Source organism: Lepidothrix coronata, unplaced genomic scaffold, assembly GCF_001604755.1.
Source record: "Lepidothrix coronata isolate B3197 unplaced genomic scaffold, Lepidothrix_coronata-1.0 Scaffold45, whole genome shotgun sequence".
NCBI lineage: Eukaryota > Metazoa > Chordata > Aves > Passeriformes > Pipridae > Lepidothrix > Lepidothrix coronata.
In genome coordinates, this window is record NW_016690225.1 from 3,086,069 (window position 1) to 3,113,988 (window position 27,920).

Here is a 27,920-nt window from a genome sequence, read left to right on the forward strand (position 1 = left end):
TACAGAAATGTAGACCTAGACAAAGTAGGAGTAGTTAACATGCATGGGACACCATATTAAGTAAATATGGATAAGATATGGAACTGCAGACTATGGAAGAAAGAGCAAACATAAAATTGTCTTAAGTAAGAGTAACCTCAAGAGCATCCTAAAGTGAGGAAGAAGAAAACATCAACTACTGCACCCAGAAAAGCAGGGAAAAGACAAGCATAATACTAGGAAAAATAGTAGGAACCAAGAAGTGGGTGTGCAACTATTTTAACTGCATTCTTATTCTTTTTTCCTTTTCTGTAAAAATTTAATCTGGACTAATAATGATTAGACTTCAAGCCTGGTTAACAATTCCAGGCTTACATAATACACACACAGAGAATGTTCTGCCTCTTTCCCCATAAATAAGATTTTGTGCATCGAAAACTGCTGTTTTAAAATTCTTGTTACTTCAGGTTTACAGTTCACTGACACCACACATGTGCCTTGTCTTGTTAAGCAAGTGTAAGAAAGGCACAGATCTAATAAAGTCAAGGAGATTGTGTGACCTTCCATTCCTCCTATGGCCCTTTTCAGGTCAATCTAACAAGCCAGCTTCAAAGAACCTTAAGGCAAGATTTCTTGAAAGTACATCATACATGAATAATTCAGTAAATATTTTAGGAAGTCTTGCAGCATATACAAGATGAAAGATTTCAAAGTGTTAAAGGATGCAAATAAAAAATACAGAGTTAGCAAGTACTCAAAGTGGTTTTTACAGACTCATAGCAACACACATACCTAATGAAGTTAATGAGATTACTTGGGTGAATAAATAGTATTTAGATAGGCAATACACAGTGGTCCAATAGCATTGTACAAAAACATGGAATTCTAAAATACACAAGGTGAAGATTATGTGAGAGATTTGAACAATTCTCAAAAGTTTCAGTTAAAATGCAGTGTCAACATTATGTGTACTACAATCAACCTACTCCCTTTCTTCGCAATTAAACAGGTGAGTGACTTAACAAGCTACCTGATTCCTTACTAAGCAAGATCAATGTCTTAGTTAAAATTTAGACATGTTTGTCTAATATTTTGTTGCAAACGTCCATATATCTGCCTTATTGTCCCAACTGCAGAAGAAAAACATGAAAAGTTATGCAAATGAAACCTCCAATATATGGGAAGGATATGAATAACAAAGTAATTCAAAGTACAATTATTAATGGTTTAGTTAAACAACAGAAGATGAAAAGCAAGGTATGTGACTATATTTATATGCTAACTATCCATCTAACATAGCAAATTATGCAACCTTTAATTAATCAGGAAAACAGCTGCTGGCTACAGTAACATAGCATATCCAACTTTCTATTTTCTATCCCAATAACCCACAGGTTTTATTCCATAAATATTGAATCAACCCTGGATCAGAACTACACCTTTCACCAGTTTAAAGAAACAAAAATCTGCAAACAATGATTCCAGATGAAATAGAAATTTTTTCTATTTTCTTCTGTTTTTACAAGAAAAGACATAAAAGCCCAAAGTCATTTTTGCCATTGCAAGCAGATTTGTAATAAATGCAAAGCAGTTATCAACAGTAACTCTTAGTAAGCTGCAGAGACTTTTTTGTAAATGCAGAAATACAGTTTTCATAATAAAAAGAGATACTACCTTAAATTAAGGACAATAGATAACCAAAACACATAAGCAATAAAAAGACTACTACAAAGCAGAACCAGCATGTCTGAAAATGCACTTTTGTCATCTGAGAGTTGAAAAGTCCAATACAAATTTCCTTGATTTGTACCGGCCAAAGGAAAAAATAACTTGCTTTATAAATAAGACCAGAAATGAAGCAAGTCATAGTCAGATTCATTAAAATCTAGGTAAGTGTCAGCTACATTTAATCTGAGACCCTCCTGAAGGTAAGTTAACACTATTGAATATATCCAATAACTAGAAAAGGAAGTAGGATTTAACTCTTCAAACAAATAGAAGCCTGGGGATAAATGCATCAAAAATCTCCCCTGACTAATTTGGCAAGATGCACAAGACACTGACAATATTTTAATTTCCACACTGGTAAAGAGGAAAATACTAAGCCCAGAAACGAAAGTTCAGGCAAAAGGAGGTTTGAATGGAAAATAGACTCCTTCTTTAACTACATGCATCTTGATATTCAGCAACAGTTGCTGTTTATAATAAATTTAGAGTGGGGGCAGGGAAGGACACAGGTTACTTAGCTAAAATTGTAACTTCAGCAAATCTGTAAGGCTATGAACAAACAAAGTTATTCCCCCAAATCCCAGTTGGCTGTAAAATGGAATAAACAAAAATGTCAACTCTGTTGAGTCACATTGCATGTCTTGTTTCAGAAAAGCACTTGGAGATGTGCTCCATAAATTCCTTATGCAGATGAATTTAAAAAAAAGGAAAAAAAGATCTAACACAATTTCAGAATTGCTGAAATTTTGACCTTGTTTTTTCTCAAACTTTTGCTGCACCAAGAGAGTTTATTTTAACTTAAAAAAAATTGAAGTCCAGGTAGAAGAACTGAAACATTTTGAGCAAAGAAGAAAAGTTAGTCTTTTTCTATTTAGTAAGTGGGATTTCGCTTGGTTTTGGTTATTTTGGGGGATTTTTTTTTTAAAGCTGTCTACAAGCTATCTATTGGTTTGCAAGGTTTTTATATCGTGTTACACATCTATACTGGTTCCAGCTGTGACGGAATTAAATTTCTTCATAGTACCTAGTATGGGGATATATTTTGGATTTGTGATGAAAACAGTGTTGATAACACAGAGATTTTTCAGGAATTGCTGAGCAGAGCCTACATAGTGTCAAAGCCTTTTCTGTCCTGTCAACAAGCAGGTTGGGAGTGCACAAGGAGTTGGGAGGGAACACAACTGGGACAGCTGACCCCAACGGACCAAAGGTATATTCTATACCATAGGATGTTATACTCAGCAATAAAATGGTCAGGAGTGGAGTTTGGCTAGGGCTGCTATAGCTCAGAGATATTTGGAGTGATGGCCTTTGTCTTCCCCAGTAAACATTATGTGTGATGGAGCTCTCCTTTCATGGAGACAGCTGAACACCTGTCTGCCCATGGGAAAAAGTGAATTAAATCCTTATTCTGCTTTGTTTACATGTGCAGTTTTTGCTTTAACTATTGAACTATCTTTGTCTCAACCCACAAGTGTTCTCACTTTTGCCCTTCCTATTCTCTCTCCCATCCCATTTTGGGGACCAGTGAGCAAGTAGCGGTGTGGTGCTTAGCTGCCTACTGGGGTTAAACCACAACAATGATGTTAATACTGATTCAGATCAGTCTGAATCACTGACTGCACTTAGAGAATCTTGACATTTCAAAATACTCTTGCAGTGTTAATAGCAACCATACAAACACACAGCAATGAAGGCAGATAAGAAAGATCATGAAATAGGATATTAATATCAGCACAGTTGGGATGATGATCTTCTAGGATATAGATTAGATTCTCCAGTATTTTAATACTCAACAGCAGAGACATAAAATCACTGTATTAAGTTATTTAGGCTACGAAGAAAGAGAAACAGTCCTATTACAACACTAACTTTCCACTTCTACAACCACATTATAGTTTTACATGCTGTTCTGGTTTAGAACTGGCACGACATAGTAGCAGAGAGGACTAACTCCTGCATTCTTTCCCCTAGGAAGCCTACTTTTACCAAAACATTCTCCTGTTGGGTTTGGGATCTCAAAGAGCAGAAGGAGAATTTTGTGGAGGGAGGTTGCTAGTTCACGAAATGATTACAAGGTATTAACCCCTGACACTGTTTGTGACTGATTCATGCACCAAGGACAGAGACCACAGTAGTTCTTATATGGATCAATAAGTCACTAGAAGGCATAAAATAATCCCTCCCAGAATCACAGGCAGTCAAAAAGACAGTTCCATGAACTTATCTTAAGACATGTAATTCCCTTTCTAAGGGCTACTAGCCACATGAAGGATGTCTTTCCATTAAGGATTGTGCTGGAATGATCTAGCTAGGATGTAAGCTGGAAAGCAGAACACAGCTGACATAGCTTATAATTTGACTAACATAATGGTCAAAGCTCTTCAAAATTATTTTTTCTTTAGATGCAAAATTCATGGGCTCATAATGAGACCTTCAACATTTAATTTTACTTTTCTGACAATTCAAGTAAGAGGTATTCCATCACAACTTTCAGTACAATGCCTTTTTTCCCTAGGAAAGAATTTCTAATTATGAAAAGTCTAATTAGGAAATTTTTGCCTTTGGATAGTTTAAGAAAAAAGCTTTCCTGATTTCTGACTCCTGGTCCTTTGAATATTGCTGAAATACAGCATTTAAACAAAAGGAATTTCGCTTCTTTTTTAACTGATGAAGATTCATTCATACACTTCAGAGCAAAAGCAGATTACTTTACCTATCTATCACCACAAAACCACCATTACGTTTGTCATAAATTTTCTGAACACATGTAGGATTAAAAATAGGTTTTTTTAGCTGTTATTGTTAAATGTTTTTGATGTGTACATCACTGATATTCTAGATTAGCTATCAGACATTTACAGAATAATCTCACAGCACTGCCAGACCTCTTCTGCCCTGAGACTTTGCTACTCTTTATAGCATGTTCTGACACATGAAATATCATGGGTTTTTTTCAACTGCATTGTGATTTCTTTCCTGTATAGCATCATTAACAGTCATTTAGATTGTATCATTCAAAAAAAATGTTTTTTTAAAGAAAATTTGCTAAAGAAAGGAAAAGTTGTTTTTTTTCTTTTTAAGGACTGCAGTTGACAAAGGAAATTTATACCTTTGTCAGGAAACAATTACTGCCATTCCAAAGAGGTACAACTACAAATTTCAGCCTTAAAAGGTCCCATTTCAGTCTGTGCTTCCACTCTATAAAGCTTTTGGTTTACTTCATTGCTACACATAACATTGCTAAAAGGTTTAACAAACATCTCAGCTTGAAAAGAACAGACAACCAAAATAGCGTGATGGTGCATCCCACCCCTCCCCCTGGCCACACTAGGGTCTGAGAAATACTCATTAGGCCTCAGCCTTACCTGCACCTGGGCTAAGCTCCTTTTGAGCTTGTCGGAAACACTGTCTGTTCCTAGGAATTAGTGTTGCCTAACAAGCTCCTCACTTCTTAACGAACAGCCTTGGAAACTTTTTTTCCTAAGTAAACACCAAAGTGGAATAATATTTTTTTTCTCAAATTTTCAAACAAAGTTGCCAAACCAAAGTGCAGCCAGGATGAAAGATTATTAGGACTAAAGCCCACTCTTGCAGCCCTATAAACAGTGGTCCAGAATGAGACCCCCTGAACTCTCCTAGACTGCAGTGGACTGCAACCAGCATCTCCCTCTGAGCTGGGATGCCTCTCAGAGATAGCAAACTCTCAAGTAGTACAAGTAAGTAGTAGAGTGAACCCTGCCAATGAACTTTGTCCTGCTGTTGCTTTTATATTAAATCTGTTTTTTCCTGATACCTTTGCCAATTATTTTTTAAGCAACCTTAAAACACACATTCACGACAAATGCCAAGCAAGAAGTATTGTACTAAAAATAGAAAAAGAAGTATATTAGTCTATTAACAGACGAAGCTGTCAATGCACCAGAATACCAGCACTCCCTACGTTAATGTTAGTTAAGTTTTCTTACCAGTTTAAAAGGATGAAACTAATAAAATTTGCACTGCTTCTTTCTCCAAAAATCACAGCAAAACAGAGAATAGTTACAGGTTCGTGAGCAATAAACTGAATCCTTCCTAAAACCCATGCAACAGAATATAGCACAAAATGCATAGTTTTCAATTCCATCATCAGATATTCTTTATAATCTTTTGGACCTTTTCAGAGCTGAATATACTAATCCACTAATGTTCACAAGTCATATTCACAGTTCCAGATCATTGGAACAATCAAAGTTTTTCCAATCAAAACTGTTCCAGTGATTGCATCTTCTGGTGGAAGGTTCCCTGCCCATAGCAGTGGGGGCATTTGGAGCTGGATAGCCCTTAAGGCTGCTTCCAATTCAAACCATTCTGTGATTCTATGAAAATTAAATACTATCTAATAGATAAAAGAGCACCTATGACTAAACCATAGAGATTAACTGGCTGAAGATTCAGTAGACTACTCATCTCACACTTAATAGTAGGGGATCATTATGCATACAAGTTGCATAAAGTCAACATTTCCTTGCCAATTTAGCTTCCTACTGCAAACTTGAAATATTTGCCTCAGATTATTCAGTTTGTTTTGCACACACCCATTCCCAGAGAGTAACTACTCTCACCGTAGTATGGCAGTTTGTTGGTAGAACTACACAGCCATTAACTAGACTCATGAACAACATGTAGGAAGCAGTGTTCAAGTGCTGATCCAGCACAAACAAATTTTTACTCTTAAAAGAGTGCAGGTAAGGTACTTTGGTACTTCAGGGAGGGGAAAAAAAACACAAACCAAGAAACATTAGCTTGAGTCCAGAGGTCTGTTATCTTGACTGGATCCATGCTGACTGGAAAAATCACAGTCTCAGGAAAATTACCATGGCAAACTCATAGTATTATACAAGAGATTAATGTTTTCAAGTTTCATAGTATTATACAAGAGATTAATGTTTTCAAGTTTGTTGAGTAAATGTTCCAAATTTTTGTTTGTTTTAAATAGCTGAAAGTATTGAACCATAAAACAATATAAAAAAATGAAATCACACCAAATAACAGATACTCAGGAAGAACAACAGCAGCAGGAGGGGGAAAAAAGAAAATTTCTTCAAAGACTACACTGTGGAAGTGTATCAATACTTTCTGCTGTTGATGCTGAAAGGGATTTAAAAAGAAGCTTCAGGGAAGAAGCATCAGGCAGGATGAGGTGACTGACAGTATAAATGTTAATGCTGGATGTGAGTGGAAAGCTTTGAGAAATCAAAGAACAAAAGAAAAAAGGAAGTGTGGCTGGAGGGCAGAGGATAGAGGGATGTTCAAGAACTCTTCCTTTGGCAAAGAAAACCTGCTGCTGTAGAACAGAGGTCAAGGAAGGGTACTAACATCAAGTCCAGTACATCTGGCTTGCTATTTAAACATCTTCTAGCAATTCTATAATACAAAATATGATTAGAAAAAAAAAAAAAACCAAAACATCCACACACATAAAAACTACACTCCCCAAAAAACGAGATAGCTTAAAATGAATCAAGGATTGTTAACTTTAGAGGGCAGTTTAATATTTAGTAGCAGACAGTATATCAAAATGTAAGCTGATGCCCATGATGTTTCATTTTACATTGATATTCAGGAATGTACCATGAATTGAGTTTTCTACATTCACTATTTTTTTCATGATTCCCTGAATGGCAGGCCACGCTACTTTGATAGAAGAAAGATCATATAATACTTCTAACATGCATTACTCAAATTAATTATACACACGCATAGCAGTTCAGATACTGGTGTCATTTAAGAAGTATTTGTCTCTTGCCAAATATATGCAAGTGTTCTGCACGGGAGAAATACTTCTGACTTTCCAAAGAAAACTTCTACAATGATAAAGCAATGTTGATTTTTTAAATTCTTTATGTAGTCCTCAAAGTATCTTTTTAAAAAATGTTTTGTTAACCTCATTATAGAAAACAAGAATTAAACTGATTTTAACAGGGAATCAAGCAAAATCGTACAAGCCCAAGTAGTTTGTTATTCTCCACGTGGGGGCCCTGCAAAGGCTAAACATATTTACAATGATATAAAGCACTGCAATTATAAAAAATACAGAAAGATATTCTATCCCCTAAGTCACTAATTCCATTGCTTGAAAATTATATTTATATACCCAGTGATGGTAATGGTCAATAAATCATTTAGCAGATTAAGTTGACAAATGCTATGAACTGAACTTACTACTGAATTTCATAGTTGTTTTCACTCATATAGCCATATGTTTGAAAATTCCATAGCATTTTTTTCCCAGAAATTATTAATTCAAGCTCCCATCAGTTCTAGAATTTAGAGTGCTGATATAAGCACCGAGAAAGATGAAAGTGTTATCAGTTAAAAAAACTAGAGGATCTCAGAAATGGACATATAAATCTGGTGAGGTAATGACAGAGTAAAGAAACTCGCATTTCAGCCCAAGAAATCAGTAACTGCACAACTACATCAGTGTCTTGTTAAAACTCTCTGGTCTACTGCCACAAAGATCTGATTTAGTTAATGTTAACATTCACATGGTATATAGGTTACAGCAGGCTAAATCACATAAGCACGAACAATCTTCAAGGGTTTACAGCACCACAATGAGGTTTTATTTGCTCCGCTCTAAACTTATTGCTATATTGCAAGAACAGAAAGGATCCAATTATGTCATTGGTGCACAGGAAGCGAGGTCATAAATGAAGAATATACTCTACAAAATGCATAGATCAGAATCTCAGCCCAGGGAAAGGGATGTTCTCTCTGCTAGGGATACCACCTATGGGTGTAACTTCAGAGGCCGTTCAGTTGGCATTCACGTGGTTCACACGCCTTCTTCTCTAGTTCAGTACCCTACCCCCTTTCACCAGAGAGCTGAAGAGAGCACCCTGGAGACAAAATGGGTGAAACCTCACAACAGCCTCCCCTTTGCTCTGAAAAGCACAGGCTCAGCACTGCACAGAATCTAACCCAGCATTAAGTCTTTTGAGAGATAGGAGTCATTGTTGAAATGCCAGCTTTTACCCCACATGATCACATTTAAAAAAAAACAACTTTCTATAGAAAAAATAACTTTAAAGACACTAATCAATTTAATTTTTTCCATTTTATGGAATGGAAGAATTCTAATTAGATGACATTTTCCTATTCAGAAGAAAAAGTGGTCTGTCACAAGAATTTTAAAAAAAAAATCTTAAACAACTGCTTTTACAGCCCCTCAGAATATGAAAAGTATATATAAATTAGTTCCCTTCATAAGTCCCATTATTTGAATTTTTCAGACTTACTTCATTTGCTACCATAGACAATTAGTACAATTACAGAATGTTTTTTTTCACACCTTTACATAATGATGCAAACATTTATTTTTTCTTTCCTGCTCTCAGTCTGTTAGAATTCTTTAACTTCTGAATGTGATGGATTTTTCTGCTTCTATACAAAAAATTCTGTCACAATTCACTCCTGCAGGGACCATTAAAGACCCCCAGATTTTATTTTTTGAGCGTACTGTCCTTACCAGCTGACATGTAAATAAAACTTCTCTCCAATTGAGATATTTGAAACCGCATTTCTCATGCTCTGCATTATGACCCCACAGAGTCCCAAACTCTCAGCTGACAACAGTCAGTAGTACTTCAGTGCTCTTGCTTTCAACTGAACAGCAATCCACTTAAGAATGAAATAGCTAGTAAAAACCAGGGATAAGGAGATACTTTTACACTAGTTTAGGGATGGGTAGCTGGCAGAGTGATTATAAAGACATATACTGACTGGTCTGTATATCACTCTGTCCTAGAGGAACTGAACACCTACCTATTCACAAAATCACGTATGACACAGGGGCCAGAAGGTGTCACTATTTAAAACAGGTGGTTTAGGGAACAGTTTCAGGAGTTCTTGAACTATGGGGCAACTCAACTGGCTATTACAGCAGAAATCAAGCCAAGTCTTCACAAAAAAAGCCTAACCCCTCACTGCTGCAATTTCTTCCTGAACCCTCAGTCCACACTGCCCATCTGTGCACTGAGACATTGTCACTTGAGTGACTTTCACCACTTTTTCGAGAGCTGGATGTCATATTTTGAAGTCGATTTAAAGTTCATTGAAAATGCCAGGTTTACAGCCCTAAATCTGAGAGGGGGCAGTGTTGTTTAACCAGGGAGTGGTGCTCTCTGTCAATGTTAATTACAGCTCTTCCTGCTGGGGTTTTTACAAGAAAGTAGGCCAGCAGGAAGTGTCATTATATTACAGCCTGTGGCTCTGTGCATGTGTTCCTAAGCTGACAGTCAAGAGACGTCCTTTAGCCTTTTTCTCTGTCTTTTTCAATATGAAAAACAAGCTGCTCAGAATGCATAAAAGGATGAAATATGTTGCTGCATGCATCTGCTAGAAGAGAACGATACAGGTACATAGAAAGCAACTTCCTACTGAGGGAACAAAACCAGTTCCTGGTGTGTTCATGATTTCTGATGTTCTTTTTCAACTTACCTAATAAAGCTTATAAAGACTATTAAAATGAAATTTTCTATCTTTCTGCATAGCCCTTATTTAAGTTAAAAAAAAGACTGATAAGCTGATTTACCAGGTGTCGCCCAGGAACTCTGGGGGACAGAGGAAGGGAGAAATAGCTACCGCAGAGAGACATACTGTGAAGTACTGATACCCAACAGAAAAAGCTCAAAACAAAAAAGTTTGTTAGTCATGACACCTCCTATGCCTCTGTCTTTCACACTTGGGTAACCACCTCAATATGGATATTAAATTCCAAAGATACTTTAAAAAATGCTATAATTTCAAAACATTAATCAGATATGAAAGAAAGATATGCATCAATATGGAGTGGACTTCAGCACTGTCAAAAAGGGAGATAAAGTTTCAAGGGTCTGTGAGGAGCTCCAGGAGAAACATGATCAAAAATGCACCAAGCATTTGAAGCAACCTGTGGTCTCTAAGTTACTGTGACTTTCCTTAGAGTGGTGACCAATGTAATAGATTTACAAACTTGTAAATGGTATTCCTAAAAAATAGCTACAATCAAACCATACTACCTTATAGATTCAGTTCCACATCAACTGCATAAATAAAAGTATTTCAGGCACTTAAATTATTGTAGGCAACTTTTTCAGAATAAACACTTTCAACCTAGGATTATATCTATGAAACCATAAACAAAAAGACTTGGTATTTTGGAAGTAATCTGAAACTGAGCCTTCTGCAACTTCTAGTACTCAAAGCCCTGCATTTTCTGTGAATAAAAAAAGACTACTAAAAAAACCCAAAGACACAAAAATTCAAAACACCACGACATACTCAGTTTGAAAGAAATCCTGCAGTAATATTCTGAAGACCCTCATTATCCAACAAGCAACTGACTTAATAACTATATCCGTTGACTTTGCCAAAGGTTGCAGATCTCTTAAAACCATTTCTTAATACTTCAAGCTGTACAAAAAGCATCAGCCCAGTTTAATGAGCTTAGTTCTCAGTAGACACAAGAACACATGAAATGCTTGGCCTGATTCTTACCAAGAACTGAGTCATCACTGCAGTCTAACACCTTCTACAAAGTAAGATTCAACTGATTTTTTAAATTTTGTTTATATATACTTATATTTTTGTTGTTGTCTTCTAATTTTTCACAAGAAGATTAGTGGTTAATTTTCAAGACCAGTTAGCATCTATTTCTTTTCTCATTTTTATCATTATACCCCTTAAGTTAGGCATTGCCTAAAGAAGTTGTCAAAAGAAATAATTTGGGAAATAATAAGAGAACTATTTAAATGTAGTCATCTCTGAATCCAGCTTTGGAAGCCTGACAAATTTAATTAGGACTTACAGCAGAAATTGAAGTATCTTAGTAAATAAAATTTAAAAATCAAGACTATGGCACTGATATTGTAAAATTTAAGTGTGTTGTGAAAAAAAACCCACCCCAAAGTAATACAATATCCACTGATTATTGAAATCCCAAACAAAATTGAAACATCTCACTTCAACATGAACAACGTGTATTGAGTAGAATAAAGACCTGGTAGGAAAAGTGTTCTTACCTTCATAGATAGCTTTGAAGCCTTGAGCACTGACAGCAAAATCTGTGGTGAAACAGAGGGTGAGGATAGATCCTGTGCTCACAATAGATGATGGAAGCTGAAATCCAGATAACCTGTGCAATAACAAGGCACAAATTACTATAACTTTTAAAAATAAAGCAATCAGTAAGTACAATAAGCATTATGATAAACATCATGTTTCTACATTTGAACTGCTAATGCATTTCACTCTTTACTCTGATGCACCTCTAAACATTCACTGCAAAATTTCAAACATGTCCTTGAGCTTTTTAACACTCCTATGTTAACACATCTATACACTCTCCAACAGAGAACACTGAAAGAAAGATCTGTTTGTACCTATTGGAGAAAAAAAAATTATTAGGATTAATTTTATGATGAAGACAGGTAAATTTAGGACACACAGAAGTAGATACCCAGACCTTGACTCACAAAGATATCTTGTACAATTTGACACAGCTTAGACTATCCTGTCTATCCTCCAGGTGCTGCTTTAGAAAAACCATTGAGCTTATACATTCAATGTGATAAACATTAACTGACTGGAAAATGAACAAACAAATAAACCCATCACACTTCCATTTAAGAGCTTCAGAAAAACTACCTTATATTTCCCATCTTATTAGCAATCTTACTTTTATACACAAAACAGAATTTTGCATAAGATATAACTGCAGTATTGATTATACAATTTCCCCATATTTTAATAAATTTTGAGGATAAAATGGATTGAAGCAAAGAGTTTAGATCCTTTACTGAAACATCACTAAACACAGTCTGTTAGCCCTGGCTGATACTACTGAGATGTTGAGGTTTTTTAAATAATTAATTTCTCATGAGTAAGATGCAAGACACCATTACTATGTCAGAAACACAAAACTATACTGGTAGTTTACATCACTAGGTAATTTCTGTATTTTGCAATAGGAGTATGTTGTTGAGTATGTATAGGACAACCCCCCCAGAAAATCAGCTTTTGCTCAAATTTCAGCCTGAAAGAGCTTCTTGGACACTGAAACAGATCACAAAACTCCCCAAATAAATAAACACAAAAACCCCACCAAAAATGCTTTGATTTTTTTTTTCTTAATTTGGATGGAAAACACAATCCATGCCTTTAAAAAAAAATCTTGCCCTTGAAATTTATTGTATGATGTAGCTATAGATCACTAGTTGGCATCTGGAACTATAGGAAAGAAATAACTGTAAACAACATACAAGTACAGCAGTGTCACTGAACTAGACCTTCTTTGCAAAATTAGGTTTATTTGAGACCACTTTCATATATAAAAAACACATTAGAGGAACTCCATGCTTAAATGACACCAGTCAGGTGGTTCCCCACCTCCTTCCAATTTTGAGCTTTGGCAAACAAATAGATGAGTCAGAGATCAAAGTGAGGAGAGCTTTAAATACAGATGAAGCCATACAGTCGAGGCAACATAAGTCAGCAAAAAGCTTTCTGCAATTTCTTCCTTTCTTTTTAAACAACCTTGTCTCCCACGTGATAATTAGCTGTTTGCTCTAATCTTTTTACCTTCTGTGTGCCTGTCAGCCTAATACTATTCTTTTCCACCTCATTTCCTCCAATTCCAGAAATAACCAGGTTGATTTTCCCCTCAGTCTTCAAACTGCAGAACTACTATAAGGCTTGCCACATCCTATGTTCAGACACTTGTATGTTCTCTCACCTTCACTAGACATTGCAATTTTTAGGGAAATGTGCCTCTTGTTCCATTTAATAACATAGAGTAGTTATCACTTCTGCCCTACATCTGGAGTGTACTGTAAGACAGTTCATTATTAATTTAGGGTATGCATTTTCTGATCTTACTTACATGTCTCTTCCTTGAGAAGAGATTCAAAGAGTTCTTGTTTTAAGGGGTGGATGTTTTGAGATTTATTTTTTTTTATAGCATTACAGTATTTCCAGGATCTAACATTTCTTGCTAAAATACAGGAAACTAGCATGCATTGTAGGGGAAGGAAAGAAAATCAGCTTGAGACACAGAAAGACAGAAGCAGCTAGCTTCAACACTTCATATTACATAAGAGACCTAAAAAAGACCCCACAATAAAAAGACAAAAATAGTTATATCAGAACTACAAAGCTTTAGCTACCTCATTCCTGATCAGTGTTTTCTCCACTTGGTTTAGATTTGGTTCGTATAAATGAACTTATCTGAACAGTGACTGGACATCCTGAGTTCTTGTTATGACTTCTAGAAAAACCTGCTTTGATTTTGTAATAATAGGTATCACTCCTACAATACGGATTCTTAGGCTACCAAGTAAAATAGTTTCTATAGCATCCTCCTTGAAATACTACAAGATCATTCTTTAGGCTGACACTGCAATTCACATTAAAGGAAGACAAATATATTCTTTTATATCTTAACTCAGTGAACTTAAAGGTTTTGCAGACATAAGAAAAGACAAGTATGTGGGGAAATTTCAAGTGTATCAACCTGAAGTGTATTTTATCAAGGTCTTTATACTGCAGTAATACAAAAAAAGCTTATGGAAAAGTCTTGAATAGAAAAAATCCGTATTTCAGTCATTCATCAGACTACCTAGGTGCCTCTACAGTAGCCTTGTTGCCTGAAATATTTCTGAAAGCATCTTTTTATAGTATTCTGATAAATTCAGTGAGATTCAGTGCCATAAAATTGAGTGCAAACAAAACCTAGACAGCAGATGAAAATCTATCATGTTATCCTACAGACATTTCCAGAATTAAAACACTGCTAAACCTACTAAGTCATTTTCAACACATACACACACTCCCCCAAACACATGTTTTTGCTAAGCAGTTATAGCTCATGAATCATAATGTGTTTTGTACACTTACTTCATCATACAGAAAAATCATGCACCTTCACGTGCTGCTTTACCGTGAAAATGCATCTTGGTAATTAATGTGCAGGCCTTTACTGCAACCAGAAAGGGAACTGTTTAGACAGACCAGTGTGTGTGCTAAAAAGCAGAATCATTTCAAGTCCCTGCGCTAATAAAATTGTCATTTGATAAACTTGCACTTCTTCATACAGAACATATGGTGATACTTTAAGCTTAAAATATTGCTGCTTCCTTAACTTTCAGCAGCATTAATCTGCACAAAACGCACACACTAAAATACTTTTAAAGCACAGATGGAATATATTTGGCTTGTCTGTACAGAAGAAACAGAACTTGTAATAGAAAACACAGTGGTACATTAGTACTGAGTTTATACTCTATTTGAGGGGAAAAAAACAAAACCGAATCACCGCATATTTCATTCTCCATTGTAATTTCACAGATCAGCCATTTCTACTGATAAGGTCTATAAATACACAAGGTTTTTTTTCAATAGCATAGTAATAGATCCATCTAGCTCCACTGAGAATTTCTCCACTCTCTGCTTGTGAGAGCACATTGTCAGCCTTCTGAGTACTAAACAGTGTGACAAGAGCTGTAGGGGGTTGGAAATATTGTTAGGAGTCTGTTGCAAATGATGCATAAGAGGCTGAAGGAATAGATTTCTTGAGTCCTTAAAAGATGGCAAGTTACCTTTAAAGGGTAGAGATTACTGTTGCCTTCAGCTACCGATTGGAGTGACACATAAAAAAATTCTAGCTTTTTCTAAGTGCAGAGAGGATGGGAAGCAACAGATAAGGTGAAATATAAGAAACACACCTTTGTATTAAAAAAACTCACTACCATGATGGTGGTGATATATTCGAACTGGTGCCCAGAGCAGACCTGGCATCTTCATCCTTAGTGACAGTAGAAACTCAATAATACCCTGAACAGCAAGATCTATCTTCAGATTTGGCTCCAATGCCAGCAGGTAGTAAGATTAAATAACCCTCCTAAACCAAGTTATTCAATAAATCCATGGCCAATAAGGATGGCATGGGCACAGTCCCCATCACAAGCAGCTGCCATAAGAAAAGCAAGAATACTCTGCAGTTTCCAAAGAAACAGAGAAATACAATCAGATCAACCTAGGAATAAGTTTTGCATAAGTTTATTAGGGATTGTACCTTTAGTGAATGTAGGTGTAGTTATGAATATTTACCAAGTCCTAATTACTCACAAAAAATCTGATAGGCCTACAATCTTATCTTTGTAGGGCTTTTGAAGACAACCTTGACACAGGAAGCTTTGCTCCTCTCCCTTACAATGAGAAAATTCTTGTTCCCAGAGTCACTAGATTTTATTTTTTTTAATAAACATTTTGCACTGCATTCATGATCAAAGTGGTCAAATTAAGGTTTCCAAAGCAGTTCCATCAGAAACAGCTATCCAGCACAAAGAGCATCATATGATCAGACCCTTTAACAAGAGTATGTACTGATTTCACAATTGCCAAAAACAAATGGGCAGTTGAAAAGGAAAAATAGAAACATTTTCACCATTATATTAACTCGTTTATTTATTTATTTCTGCAGCTGCCTGTAGTACAGTGATGTGTTCAGATTACCACATGGCACAACAATTTTTCAAGCTTTAATGAATTTTCTTCTGAAATTTAAGGGCTAAAAAACTCTCAAAAATGTAGAGGGAAGGAGGACCCTGAATCCATGAGGTCTGATTTTTTTTTTTTTTTTTAAATCAAGCCCATGAAATCTACAAAGACACATTATTAAAATTAGAAGGATAATCGGATCTGTTAAACATGTTTACGAGCTAAAAAACTCTCAAAAATGTAGAGGGAAGGAGGACCCTGAATCCATTAAGTTGTGTTTTTTTTTTTTTTAAATCAAGCCCATGAAATCTACAAAGACACATTATTAAAATTAGAAGGATAATCGGATCTGTTAAACATGTTTACAGTTGTGTCTGATGTATACACACACTAACATTCTCAGAAGTAACTAGAGTCTTTTTGGCTAACACAAAACATTCTTACCTAAAATTAGCTATCAGTTGTCTCTTGCAAAAACTATTAGCCAAAAGGATCAATGTTATTAATAATGAGATAAATTATAAGGCTAAGTTTCAATGAATTATCCTACAAGCAATTTTGGGCAAGCCATGTGTAAATTACAAAAATCTGAGATGTTTTTTTTTCCCTCTCTCAAAATCTGCATAAGGAAAAAATCTAACCTTTCTGCCATTTTACCATGAAGGGATATAGGTCATTATCTGCTACAGGAAACATCAAAGAGCAGTCTGCCATCCATGTCATATCTTCTCAGGATTCATATACTGTTCTTAAAATTGTCATTTAATGTAGAGGAAATCCATAAGCTTTTTCTGTATCAAAATCACATTAACATAGGAAAACACAAAGTTAGTTGCAGGTGATACCTCCTCAGTTGCAGATCAGAAAGCAAGGCAAGCCAAAAGGTACCCTGTAGGACTAAAGCTTTAGGCTATCTATTGTCGTTTTCTGGAAATACCTCACTACATCACAGAAGCTGAATACTAAGTACAACTCACCAAAACTGTTCAAAATGTAGTATTTCACACTGGCCTTAGTGGGAAATTATTCTAAAATCAAACTGTCAGTAAAAAGCAAGTAAACCCCTTCTGTATTTCAGGCCCCTGATATCACCAGCAGTGAGTGATACGTATAGGCTATTAGGCATCTGAAGAAAAAGTAATCAAGATATGACTCTATGGATTTATTCTTGATTTTATTAATTTATCTATTATTGCCTTTTTGGTAGGTTGACCTTGGACATCAACCAGACCTCTGTCTAGTCTGTCTCTCTGGCCTTCTTCAACTGGATGGGGGGAGGAAACAGCATGGAAATGCTCCTGGGTCAGGATAAAGACAGGGAGATCACTTACTAATTATTGTCAGGGGCCAAGCAGACTTGTCCCGGGGAAAATTACTTTATTACCAATTAAAATCTGTTTGGACACTGAGAAACAAAGACAAATTAATCAAAACCCTTCCCCTACTTGCCTTTCTACCCAGGCTCAACTTCATTCCTCCATTCTCACCTTGTCCACCTCTCCCCTTAGACAGTGCAGGGGAACGGGGGCTGGGGTCCATCCATAGGTGCTCTACATCTCCTGCCTCTTTGCACTTTTACCCTGCTCCAGCGTGGGCTTTCCACTGGCTGTGGTTTCTTCAGGAAACATCCTCCACCTGCTCCATTGCAGCCTCTTCCATGAGCTGCAGGGGAATCTCTGCTCCAGTGCCTACAGCGCCTCCTCCCCCTTCTTCTCTCACCTGGAAGGTCTCACAGCTGTTTCTCTCATTTTTTGTTCCCTCTTTCTCTCTGTGGTGTTTTCTCTTCTTTCTTACATGTATTTCCCTGAAGTGTCCCCACCTTGGCTGTGGACTCAGCCACGCCCTGCAGTAGGTGGGTTGGAGCTGCCTGTGTCCAGCAAAGGGCAGCCCCAGCCTCTCCTCACAGAGCACCCCTGCAGCCTCCGCTGTTGCTGGAGCCCTGGCACCTGCACCCAGTACAGCCTTGATGATACAAACAGAGAGCACTTCAAAAGCATCATCTGTTGAAGTGCACATCAATTTATGCATTAAAAAGTCAAATCATTAATATGTTATCTTAGCAATTAGCAATTAGAATCAGTTTAAACTACCTGAGTATCTAGATAGAAGAGGAGCTACAGCAGTAATTTACAAGAAGGTGGTAACTCCAGTTATTCAGCAGAAAACAGCAGCAGTGCTATGAGAGCAAACATGATTAGAGGACACATATCCACAACATGACCTTTTATGAAGTCACTTGTCAGCAATGAGAAGAGTTACCCACAGGTTAAGACACCTCATCGTAGATAAAGCCAGGAGACCAGCACATCCATTCCGGCAAACCAGGCTTTTACCCGCCATACATGGAACCATCGAAGTTTTTATCTTAATAATTTACACCCATTCTGTTGCTTAAAGGAAGTGAAGATTTAAAACCTGACTGAGATACTATCTCATACATAAAGGAATAAGAAAATACTATAAGATTAGTACAATACCCATAATTTAAAACTGATTTTCTACAAAGGGATATATATATACATAGTTTATATTTAATCCCACCACCCCTGCAGTCAACTTTTTTCTTTAAGTCACAGAAAAAGGGAAGACATACAGAATAAATTGTTCAAGGTAAAGTTTTTCATTCAGAGGCTCTAATTTGGTGGATTTTCTCAAGTTTGAGATAATACTGTTCCTTTAGAAAAAATGCACAAGAAACACTACAACAGACAGAGCCCCAGTTCAAGAGCACTCCCAGTCCTCCACACAAGAGCTACCCTTTGCTTCCCTACCTCTCCATCATAAAGAATCACAGAATATGCCAAGTTGGAAGGGACCCACAAGGATCATCAAGTCCAACCCTTAGCTCTGCACAGAACCATCCCCAAGAGTCACGTCATGTGCCTGAGAGTACCATCCAAATGCTTCTTGAACTCTCTTAGGCTTGGTCTGTGACGATTTCTCTGGGAAGCCTGTTCCAGTGCCCTATCACCCTCTGGATGAAAAACCTCTTTCTAATATCCAACCTAAACCTACCCTGACACAACTTCAGGCCTTTCTCTTGGATATTGTCACTGGTCACAAGAGTGAAGAGATCAGTGGCTGCCCCTCCTCTTCCCCTCATGAGGAATTTGTAGAGTCTTATAAGGTCTCCCCTCAGTCGCCTCTTCTCCAGGCTGTACAGACGAAGTGACCTCAGCCACTCCTCATACAGCTTCCATTCCAGGCCCTTCACTGTCTTTGTTGCCCTTCTTTGGACACTCTCTTATAGCTTAATATCTTTCTTATATTGCAGTGCCCAAAACCACACACAGTACTCAAGGTGAGGTTGCCTCAGTACCTTCCAGGACACAGTTGGCACTCCTGGCTGCCAGGGCACTGCTGACTCATATTCAGCTTGCCATCAACAAGAGCCCCCAGGTCCCTTTCAGTGGTACTGCTTTCCAGCATCTCATTTCTCAATCTGTATGAACATTCAGGGTCGCCCCAAAACACACAACAGCACCTCCTCACAAGTGTTACTCAGCCTTCTTTCCTAAGAAAAATAAAACAAAGTAATGAAAAAAGGCCCTTAGCTCTTATATTTCTTACTCCAGAAATGCCAAGGCTTCTTCAGTGCTACTCTCCAGGTCCTGACTCCTCAATCTCATGTTCTCTCAGGTTATAGACCCACAGCAATACCCCAGCATTTCTACCCCTGTTCTGTCTGTGCCCCCCTCCCCCCCACCAGGAAACTAACTGGAGCCCTCCCATGAGCTGACCATAAAGGCTCTTACACCACCTGTCCCCACCTACACACCAGGAAGCTCCTCCAACCCTCTCAGCTGCCCCCTGGTCCATCAGTTGGTTAATAACTGATGGTGCTCTTCCCTCCTACTAACTAGAGGCTGTCCAAGTGTGCATACCTCATTAGAGGCACACTAGTACTCACTCACTATGAAAGAAGGCTCCTCTCTTACCTGGCTGTTCTTTCTTCTGCAATTTAGGATTTATTATCTCAAATCTATAATCGGTTCTGAATAGGCAAGAAATAAACTTTTTTAATTCAAGCCTTTCATATAGATAAATACATGTACATTTTTTCCATGGTATGGTCATGTAAAAATTTCCTGGTGTCTCCGGTGACGTTAGCTTACCTAAGAATTAATTGCAGGAATTATAAAATTAATATTTTCCTAGTAGGGGAAGGATGAAAGCAATAAAAGGTTCCTTATGACCAAAACTCTTCAAGTTCAGTCACGAAGAAGAAGCTGCAAGCTAAATGCTTTTGATGTATTTGGCCTTCAGAAAAGCAGCTGGTTTCTCTAGTTGCCACTGAACAGCCACAGCAGCAAGGTTCACATCTGGTGCAGGAAGCCCCGATTTTGCAAAGCACTATCCTGTGACCACAGTTACTGTGAGCCCACAAGAGATCAGGAAAATATGAAACGAGTTGGCCAACACCAAACCAGTGCACAGCTGTGAGTGGGACCATAGACGTGGCAGGTTCCAGGACGGGGAGGTGGGCAAAGGCCTTCCAGGGGGTGCAGCTGCTGGCAAAGAGTGGGCAGCCAGCAGGCTCTGGCAGCTCCAGAATGGTGGGACCACGTGGCAGATGGGAGACAGAGCAATTCCCAGAGCACTGGGTGCCAGTGGATGGGCCTTGTTGGGTTGTTATTCATGCTGAGAAGAAGAGCACTTGCCTAATGGGAAATTGCAGCACTTCCCCACAGTCCCAGGCTCCAGCAGAGGAAAACAGCCAGTCCATGTCTGGCAGTCACTGAGACTCGTGACTACTGAACCAGTAGGCCACAGCACTGTGCTATGACTGTGCAGAAGTGCCTTCTTTTCCTGGTAGAACTTATAACACCACATTTTTTCTTGCTATTTCTACCCATTGTACACAAAATGCAGTTACAGCAATGGTTTCATGTGCCTCTGAACTAAATGGCATAGAAAGAAAACGTCAGCTACTGTTCGATAAAACTGGACAAAAATAAAGCAGTGCTGTAAAGAGTGCCAAACCCCCAAAGTGATACCAGAAATCATTATTGCCAGAGGGGTAAAACCTGTGTTTTACCTTTAAAAGGAGTAAGTTATTTCACATACTATAAAGCTAATGACTTTTTGTGCTTAAGAAAAAGCAGATGAAACATTATGTAAGATCATATATTCCAGGTTAATTATTCTATGAACAGACTATAATCAGAAATTGAGTCAGGAAAACAAAGATCTCTCAGTGATTTTGTCAACCATGTCTTGTCAAACAGTTTAAGATATAATCTTAGAAAACATTTGCATTAGTTATTTTAAGCTTCATTGTATGACTTATGTCTGTTACTCTCATGTATGGATGTCACATCAAGTTCAGTCATCTTTTTGGTAGGTCTGTCTCATTAACCCACACAGTGTATATAGTGATCTATTATTTTACATAACTTCAGTTGTGAAGCTAGCTTGCATTTTCTACGTCAGAAGGCTTTAGAGAGAGATCCACATCAGGTTAGGAACAAAATTACAATAACAAACAGTTGTTTCAACTTCAAAATAAATGAGGATGAATTTTATTTGAAACTTTGTTTTACGAATCCATTATACATCATCCATAGTGCTGTAGATGATATTTGTGCTCCCACTTCTAAGTTGTTTGGGAATGAAAAATGTGCAGAACTCTTCATTGGGGGGCAAAAAGACCCCAAATAAACCACAAACTGAAACTCCCAAACCCTTAAAACCCTGTCAAAGAAAAACAAATAGTATTTTATGCTCTACTTAATGGAATTTAGAGAGGGAAAAAGTCTGTGAAGAGGACGCTTTTTCTCTTCGCAGGCCAGCCACTAATAACTGAAAAATCACCCACATTTCCACCTCTCTAGCTTTTATAGGCTCACTTTGTATTACAGTATCAAGACACTTCCACAAAAACCAGTGAAACTAAGTCAGTGTAAATGGAATGATAACAAGTGGCTTAGAAGCACTGCAACACACAAAAAATTGCCTGAAGGGGGGAAATCTATCAATTTCTGAAACTTTCTTTTAATATTTTTACCAGTTGGATAACAGCTTAAAAAAAAATTTACTCTAACCTTTTTGGTGGTACCACTTTAAGCAAAGGCCTCGAGGCAAAAGAAGATATGCTACCAAACATTTGAACAGACCTGATTTTGGTACAAACAACATGTTTGTCCTTTGCAGCAACAGAGAGGTATCTAAAAAAATAAGTTATTGTCCAAATATGAGTGTATTTAACAAACAGTTTACATAGGGTTCAATGCTCCTTCTGTAAAGAAGACTAAATATTTATGTCCAGAACTTTATTCTTTAAATGTGGGAAGCTGCAAATATGGTCTATGACACACAGCAAAATTTTGAACACTAACATGGCTTTGCAAGTTTCCATTATCTGTTTTGCACAGGTTAGACAGTCTAGCTTTTTTTATTGCTCAGTTCAAAATACATACTAACATAATAATGACTGAACTAATTTCTTTCAGGGAACTGTGATCTGACCGTTCTTCATATGTTATTGAGAGATATACCCTCTTGGATTAATTAAATAAAATTGTACATCTAATTAAAATATTAAATTAAATATTATTTTCTAGCATTTTCCACTAATTATTGTTCAACTTTTCTTACAAGAAATTTTTCCACATGTTGCTGATCAGATTTAAAAAAAAAAAAGGAAAGAAAAAGTAATACAAAGTTAAAAACAACCAAAGTTTAAAAAAAAACCACATTTTTTTATATCTCTGTTTTCACAAGCCAAACTTTGAAGCTGGCTTTTATATAGTTTTTCAAGTTTTGAGCTTGATTTCATTTACTTAAATTTATGTTCTCAGTAAATTAATCGGCTCCAAAATAATAGAAGTTAGACGCCTTAACTTTTCCATATCTTAGATTCCCATTTGTAAAGTAAAGATAAAATTACAAACAAATATTTCTTTTGAATTCACAGGGAGGGAACACCTGTCCTTTGAGGAAAGGCTGAGAAAGTTGGAGTTGTTCATTCTGCAGAAGAAAAGGCTCTGGGGACACCTTACTGTGGCCTTTCAGGACTTGAAAGGGGTTTATTAGAAAGCTGTGGACATACTTTCTAGTAAGGCCTGTTGCAAGGGGTAAATGATTTTAAACTAAAAGAGGATAGATTTAGAATAGATATAAGGAAGAAATTTTTATTCTGAGTATGTTGAAACACTGTAACAGGTTGCCTAGGGAGGTGATGCCCCATCCCCGGAAACACTGAGGCTCTGAGAAACCTGACTGAGTTGAAGATGTTCCTGCTCATTGCAGGGGGGATTGGATTAGATGACCTTTAAAGGTCCCTCCAACCCAAACTATTCTATAATTCTATGATTCTATGAATTCAAGTACATTACAAATTGTAGACAGATACAGAGTTAGGGGAATAGGATGGATTTTTTTTAAGTATGTCAAATCATAAGTAAGTTCAAATAATGTGGAACTGTCTTATTTTGAGTAATCCATTTTGGCAATTGAAACTTTGGGGATCTCCAGTTTGTTTGGAATTTGACTGGAAGTGTTTGTTAGAGCTGTAAGACAAAAAACTCTGTGCTTAAGGAAGAATAACCTTTGTTTTTGGACCAATCAAGTGACACCTTTCCTTTGTCTTCTGTGTATTTCCAAACTATGTACCTGTTCAGCTTAAAAAATCTTCTCAGTGTTATACTATGTTATACATAGTATAAATATATCCCTATAATACTTTTCTCTTGATAAAATACTCTATCCTGTTTAGGAACTGAAGAAAGGATTTTCCTTCACTGTCACCTCATTATGACTTTGCTTTTTTTTTTTCCCCTGAAGTTAATTGTTCTTACAAGTCTATTTTAAAGGGCCCAGGCTTTAACAATTTTAGACTATCTGCACAAAGCTCACTATATTAACTTTCTGCTCATATGTTTTTACTCCCAAGAGCTATGACATTCTTCTTTTCTATGCAAACCTTTGAAGTCTGTCTATTATTTCTACCCATCATACTCAAAGTTTAGTACAGTATGTATCATTTATTACTTGAATACCTCCTGTCAAAATTGCTGCTTGGCTTGTTTGTCCTTTATAAGAAAGAAATCTAGTGGGTATTTCAGTGAGTCATAAAGTTCATTTTATCTAAATTTAACTTTTAAAAAAGTCTTTTGAAGATAACTAGTTTTGATGGTTTCAAGTGGCACTTAAAAAAAGTGGCTGCTGCTACTAATATGAAATAATGATCAATTCTGGAAATGTTTGAGAATTATGTGACTGCTTCGGGCTAACTCTACACTTATTGTATTAAGCATCACATACTCATATATTTCTTCATTATGTCACTTGTCATCTCCTTTGTACAAATTTTGGGGTATTCAATATCTTCTGGAAGATAAGTCATCTGTGTAGTTCAGTGCTTAAATTTAAACATTATTCCTATGTAGAGCATGAGGAGGTTGTAAAAGAAAAGCACTGCATGTACAAGAATATCTGACATAGGCAATCAAGACACAGAGACATGGATTTTCACAAGTGGATCCATTTACAGTGAAGACAGGTAGGACTGGAGGGAAAAGCAGTGCTGCAGCTTCTTTCTTATCCTATAATAAGTATCACATACCATGACAAAAATCCATAATCCTTAAGAAGGCTTAGTATGTACTTATAAAATCTGGCATTTGTTGTTAGTATATACTGAAGCTCTTAATTTTGTGTCTTTGCTTACTTTTTTACCCATGCTAACAATATTTAACTATCACATTTATTATATCTTTATTTTGCCACACTAACATTTGCCATTGTATTCCTTTGGTATATCAGTTAATGAATCTCAGAGTGCAATGACTTTTATAATCAGAATTTTTGTCTTAACTTTTAGAGAAAAAATCATTGTGTCAAAATGTCAACTTATCATTTTCAGAATATCCCTCCCTCATACATATTCTGTTGCAGTATATGCTATAGTTTATTGTACTGAATTCCTATTGTGATCCACCTGGAGTTGCTAGTGTGCATACAGATTTTAATGATTACTCTCAAAATGTCCTCTCTATGGTTCAATCTTATCAATGTGCCCTCTAATCAGTAGATCTTTAACAAATTCAGAAGTAATTAAGCAGAACAATCTCCTGTTAAATTTCATGGTGAACAAATTTTGTAGCTTCAGCCTGAAATATCGCATTCCAGAATCAAGTTGCAAATATGTCTTAATTGAGAGATATTTCATCTATCTTTCTGATCATTTTCTGTGCTTATATTTTAAGTCACCTCGGTAGAGGTCCTAGGATGCATAATTTGATGCTTGATCTCCTCCTATCAGAACATTTTATCTTGTTCTTCTGTCCTTTAATCCTTACATGTATAATATATCATTTCAGGTCTTACGATCATCATTGAGATTATCTATAGTAATATCATTTTTAGTTTGGAACAAATTGTTTCTTATGGATGACTTGCCCTAACAACTGTGTTTAGGTGAGTCATATTCTGTTAGTTTAAAATGTTCTCATTCTAAGTGCTTCTTCCAAAGAAATGATGTATGCAAAGCCTTTTTTTGTGTTCATACTTTCAATTTCAGCAAACTTTCTCCCAAAATTTTATCCTAATATTTATACATTAGCCCCAAGCAATGGATATTTTGTAGTTACCCAAAGCAAGATACATTAGGCAAATTCTGCCATTAAATGTATACAATTTCTACAGGAAAGTGACAGTACTCTTCATTGTCTGTTAAGACTATAGACAGATGGTCTAGTGAGAGCTGCCTGAAGCTGCCCTTATCTGTGTCCAGGTATCCAAGATCCTGCATCATCTGGACACATGTGAATATCTGAACACAGGTAATAGTTTTAGTTCTGTTTACCTTTAACATAGTATTTGACACCACCAGCACACTCAGGAGGTCTGCAGCATTCTGTTATCTGTTTCTACAGGCACCCTACAGGCTGTACAGAAGTACCAACAAGAAGAGACAGAGTGGGCAGATACAATGTTCCTTAATATGGAGGAAGTCAATGATCAAAAAACTGCTATTGCAGGAAAACCTTTTAATTTTATATTTTCCATCCTAACCCATTCATAACCTGACTCTTATTGTCAGTTTTTCTCATTAATTTGAATAGGAGTTTTAGTTGAACACATTGCTTAGAATGTATTTTTATTTTGTGTGTCTTTTTATTGTCACTGGCTCATATTTATGTTGAACAGTTTGTAGTCGTTATCTTTTTCTCATGAAAGCAATGATTTCTTCAAATTGTTATTTTAATGGAATAAGATGGCTTTGCTGAAATAGCTTCCCAGGTCTCTGATGACCTTCGTGGCTAGAGAAAGGTTTTAAGATCATACCCTTGCAGAAGATTTCACATGCCTATGGAACAGGCGTGCCGTGGGCTACAGTGGCACTTATATTTTCCCCTGACAGGGTGGTAATATGGGGATTACCTGCCTCTCCAAGTAGTGGGTGGTAGAGAAACAAGTAAGAGATGTATGAAATAGCTCAGAAACAGTAACTAATATTCAGATGGATGACAGAACAAAAATGCAAGAGAACCACTGAGACCAAAGTTATAATGAGTTTTAGGGGAGCCATCTATGCAACTATGCAAAACATAAGATGCAAGTGAATGCTGATTGTTCAAAAGAGATGAGGAGGAAAGAAGCTGTGGGAAGGAATGTCATGTTTTATGGGAAAAGAAGATAGCCTTAGTTAACACTATGAGAATTTTACTGATCTGATCGTGGTTCTCAGGAAAGACATTATAGGAAACATTAGTAGAATCTACTGAATACAAAACCAGATGAAAGGAATCCATTTCTGATTGATTTTTTTTTTTTATTTCCATTCTATGTACCAGATTCAATTAAGCTGCATATAGCAAATGAAGGAGTAAACCTGTCTCCAGAATTCAACTCCTGTGTTGAATGATTGTCTAAACCAGCCTGTTTCTCTAATGCCTGTATGAATGAAGCCTAGACAGATTAACTTCCACGACTAAAGGTTATCTTTTTTAAATAGACAGCACTAAAAAAGGCTGCCTGGACTGAGAGATGAGGTGGGGGTGTTAAAGGTAAGGAAGAAAACTGTGTAAGATTAATGGCAATTCCCTCTGCCAGTGAAATAGAATAAAAAAGCAAATGCCAATCGAGAAGATGGAACACAAACCACCTATGAATGCTGCCTTTCTTGTCATTGCTGTTAAAAAAACCATCATGGTTTACAGAAGTAAGGCTTACTCAGAGGTCCATTGTCAATGTGAATACAGAGTCCCTGTTTCAAAAACTAAAAAAAAAAATCAGAGCTGAAGTTGCAAATGCAAATTAATACAGAAAGAAAAAGCAAAAGAGGAAAGGCAGGGATACTTAGTGAAGTCTCACTTAAAAAATAGGAAAAAAAATAAGAAAATAACAACTGGAAGAAGAGCTATTTGTTCTCTCTCATCATGCTTTTTAGTCTCCTTTCATTTGATTTTTTTTCTTGAGTTTATGGGGGGGTTTAATATGTTTAAATAAAAAAAAAAAAGTAAGGGAAAAAGACCCACTAAACTCTCTGTTCTTTTTCTCTGCAGTTAGCTGTCACTTATTTTAATGCTGGGGAAAAGGCAGTAGGGGTGGGAGGGTGGTGTGTTATTACATTTCCTTACTAGCATACTCTAGTGATTGCAATCTGTCATTATTCACCTTCTTTTCCTTAGAAACCTGTATTTGATCACAGAATGAAAGAGGTATGTGGACTAAGTAACCTAATGAAG

At 36.7% G+C, this 27,920-nt stretch overlaps 1 protein-coding gene across 6 annotated transcripts in view; it reads right to left on the minus strand.

The window, feature by feature from the left end:
• Positions 1 to 27,920, minus strand: part of CSMD1 (CUB and Sushi multiple domains 1) — a 1,090,193-nt gene that overhangs the window by 732,841 nt on the left and 329,432 nt on the right. For all 6 annotated transcript variants that reach the window (XM_017814555.1, XM_017814556.1, XM_017814554.1 and 3 more), the window contains one exon: positions 11,754 to 11,866. In XM_017814555.1, coding sequence (XP_017670044.1) covers positions 11,754 to 11,866 — 113 coding nt within the window. The remainder of the gene's footprint in view (positions 1 to 11,753; positions 11,867 to 27,920) is intronic.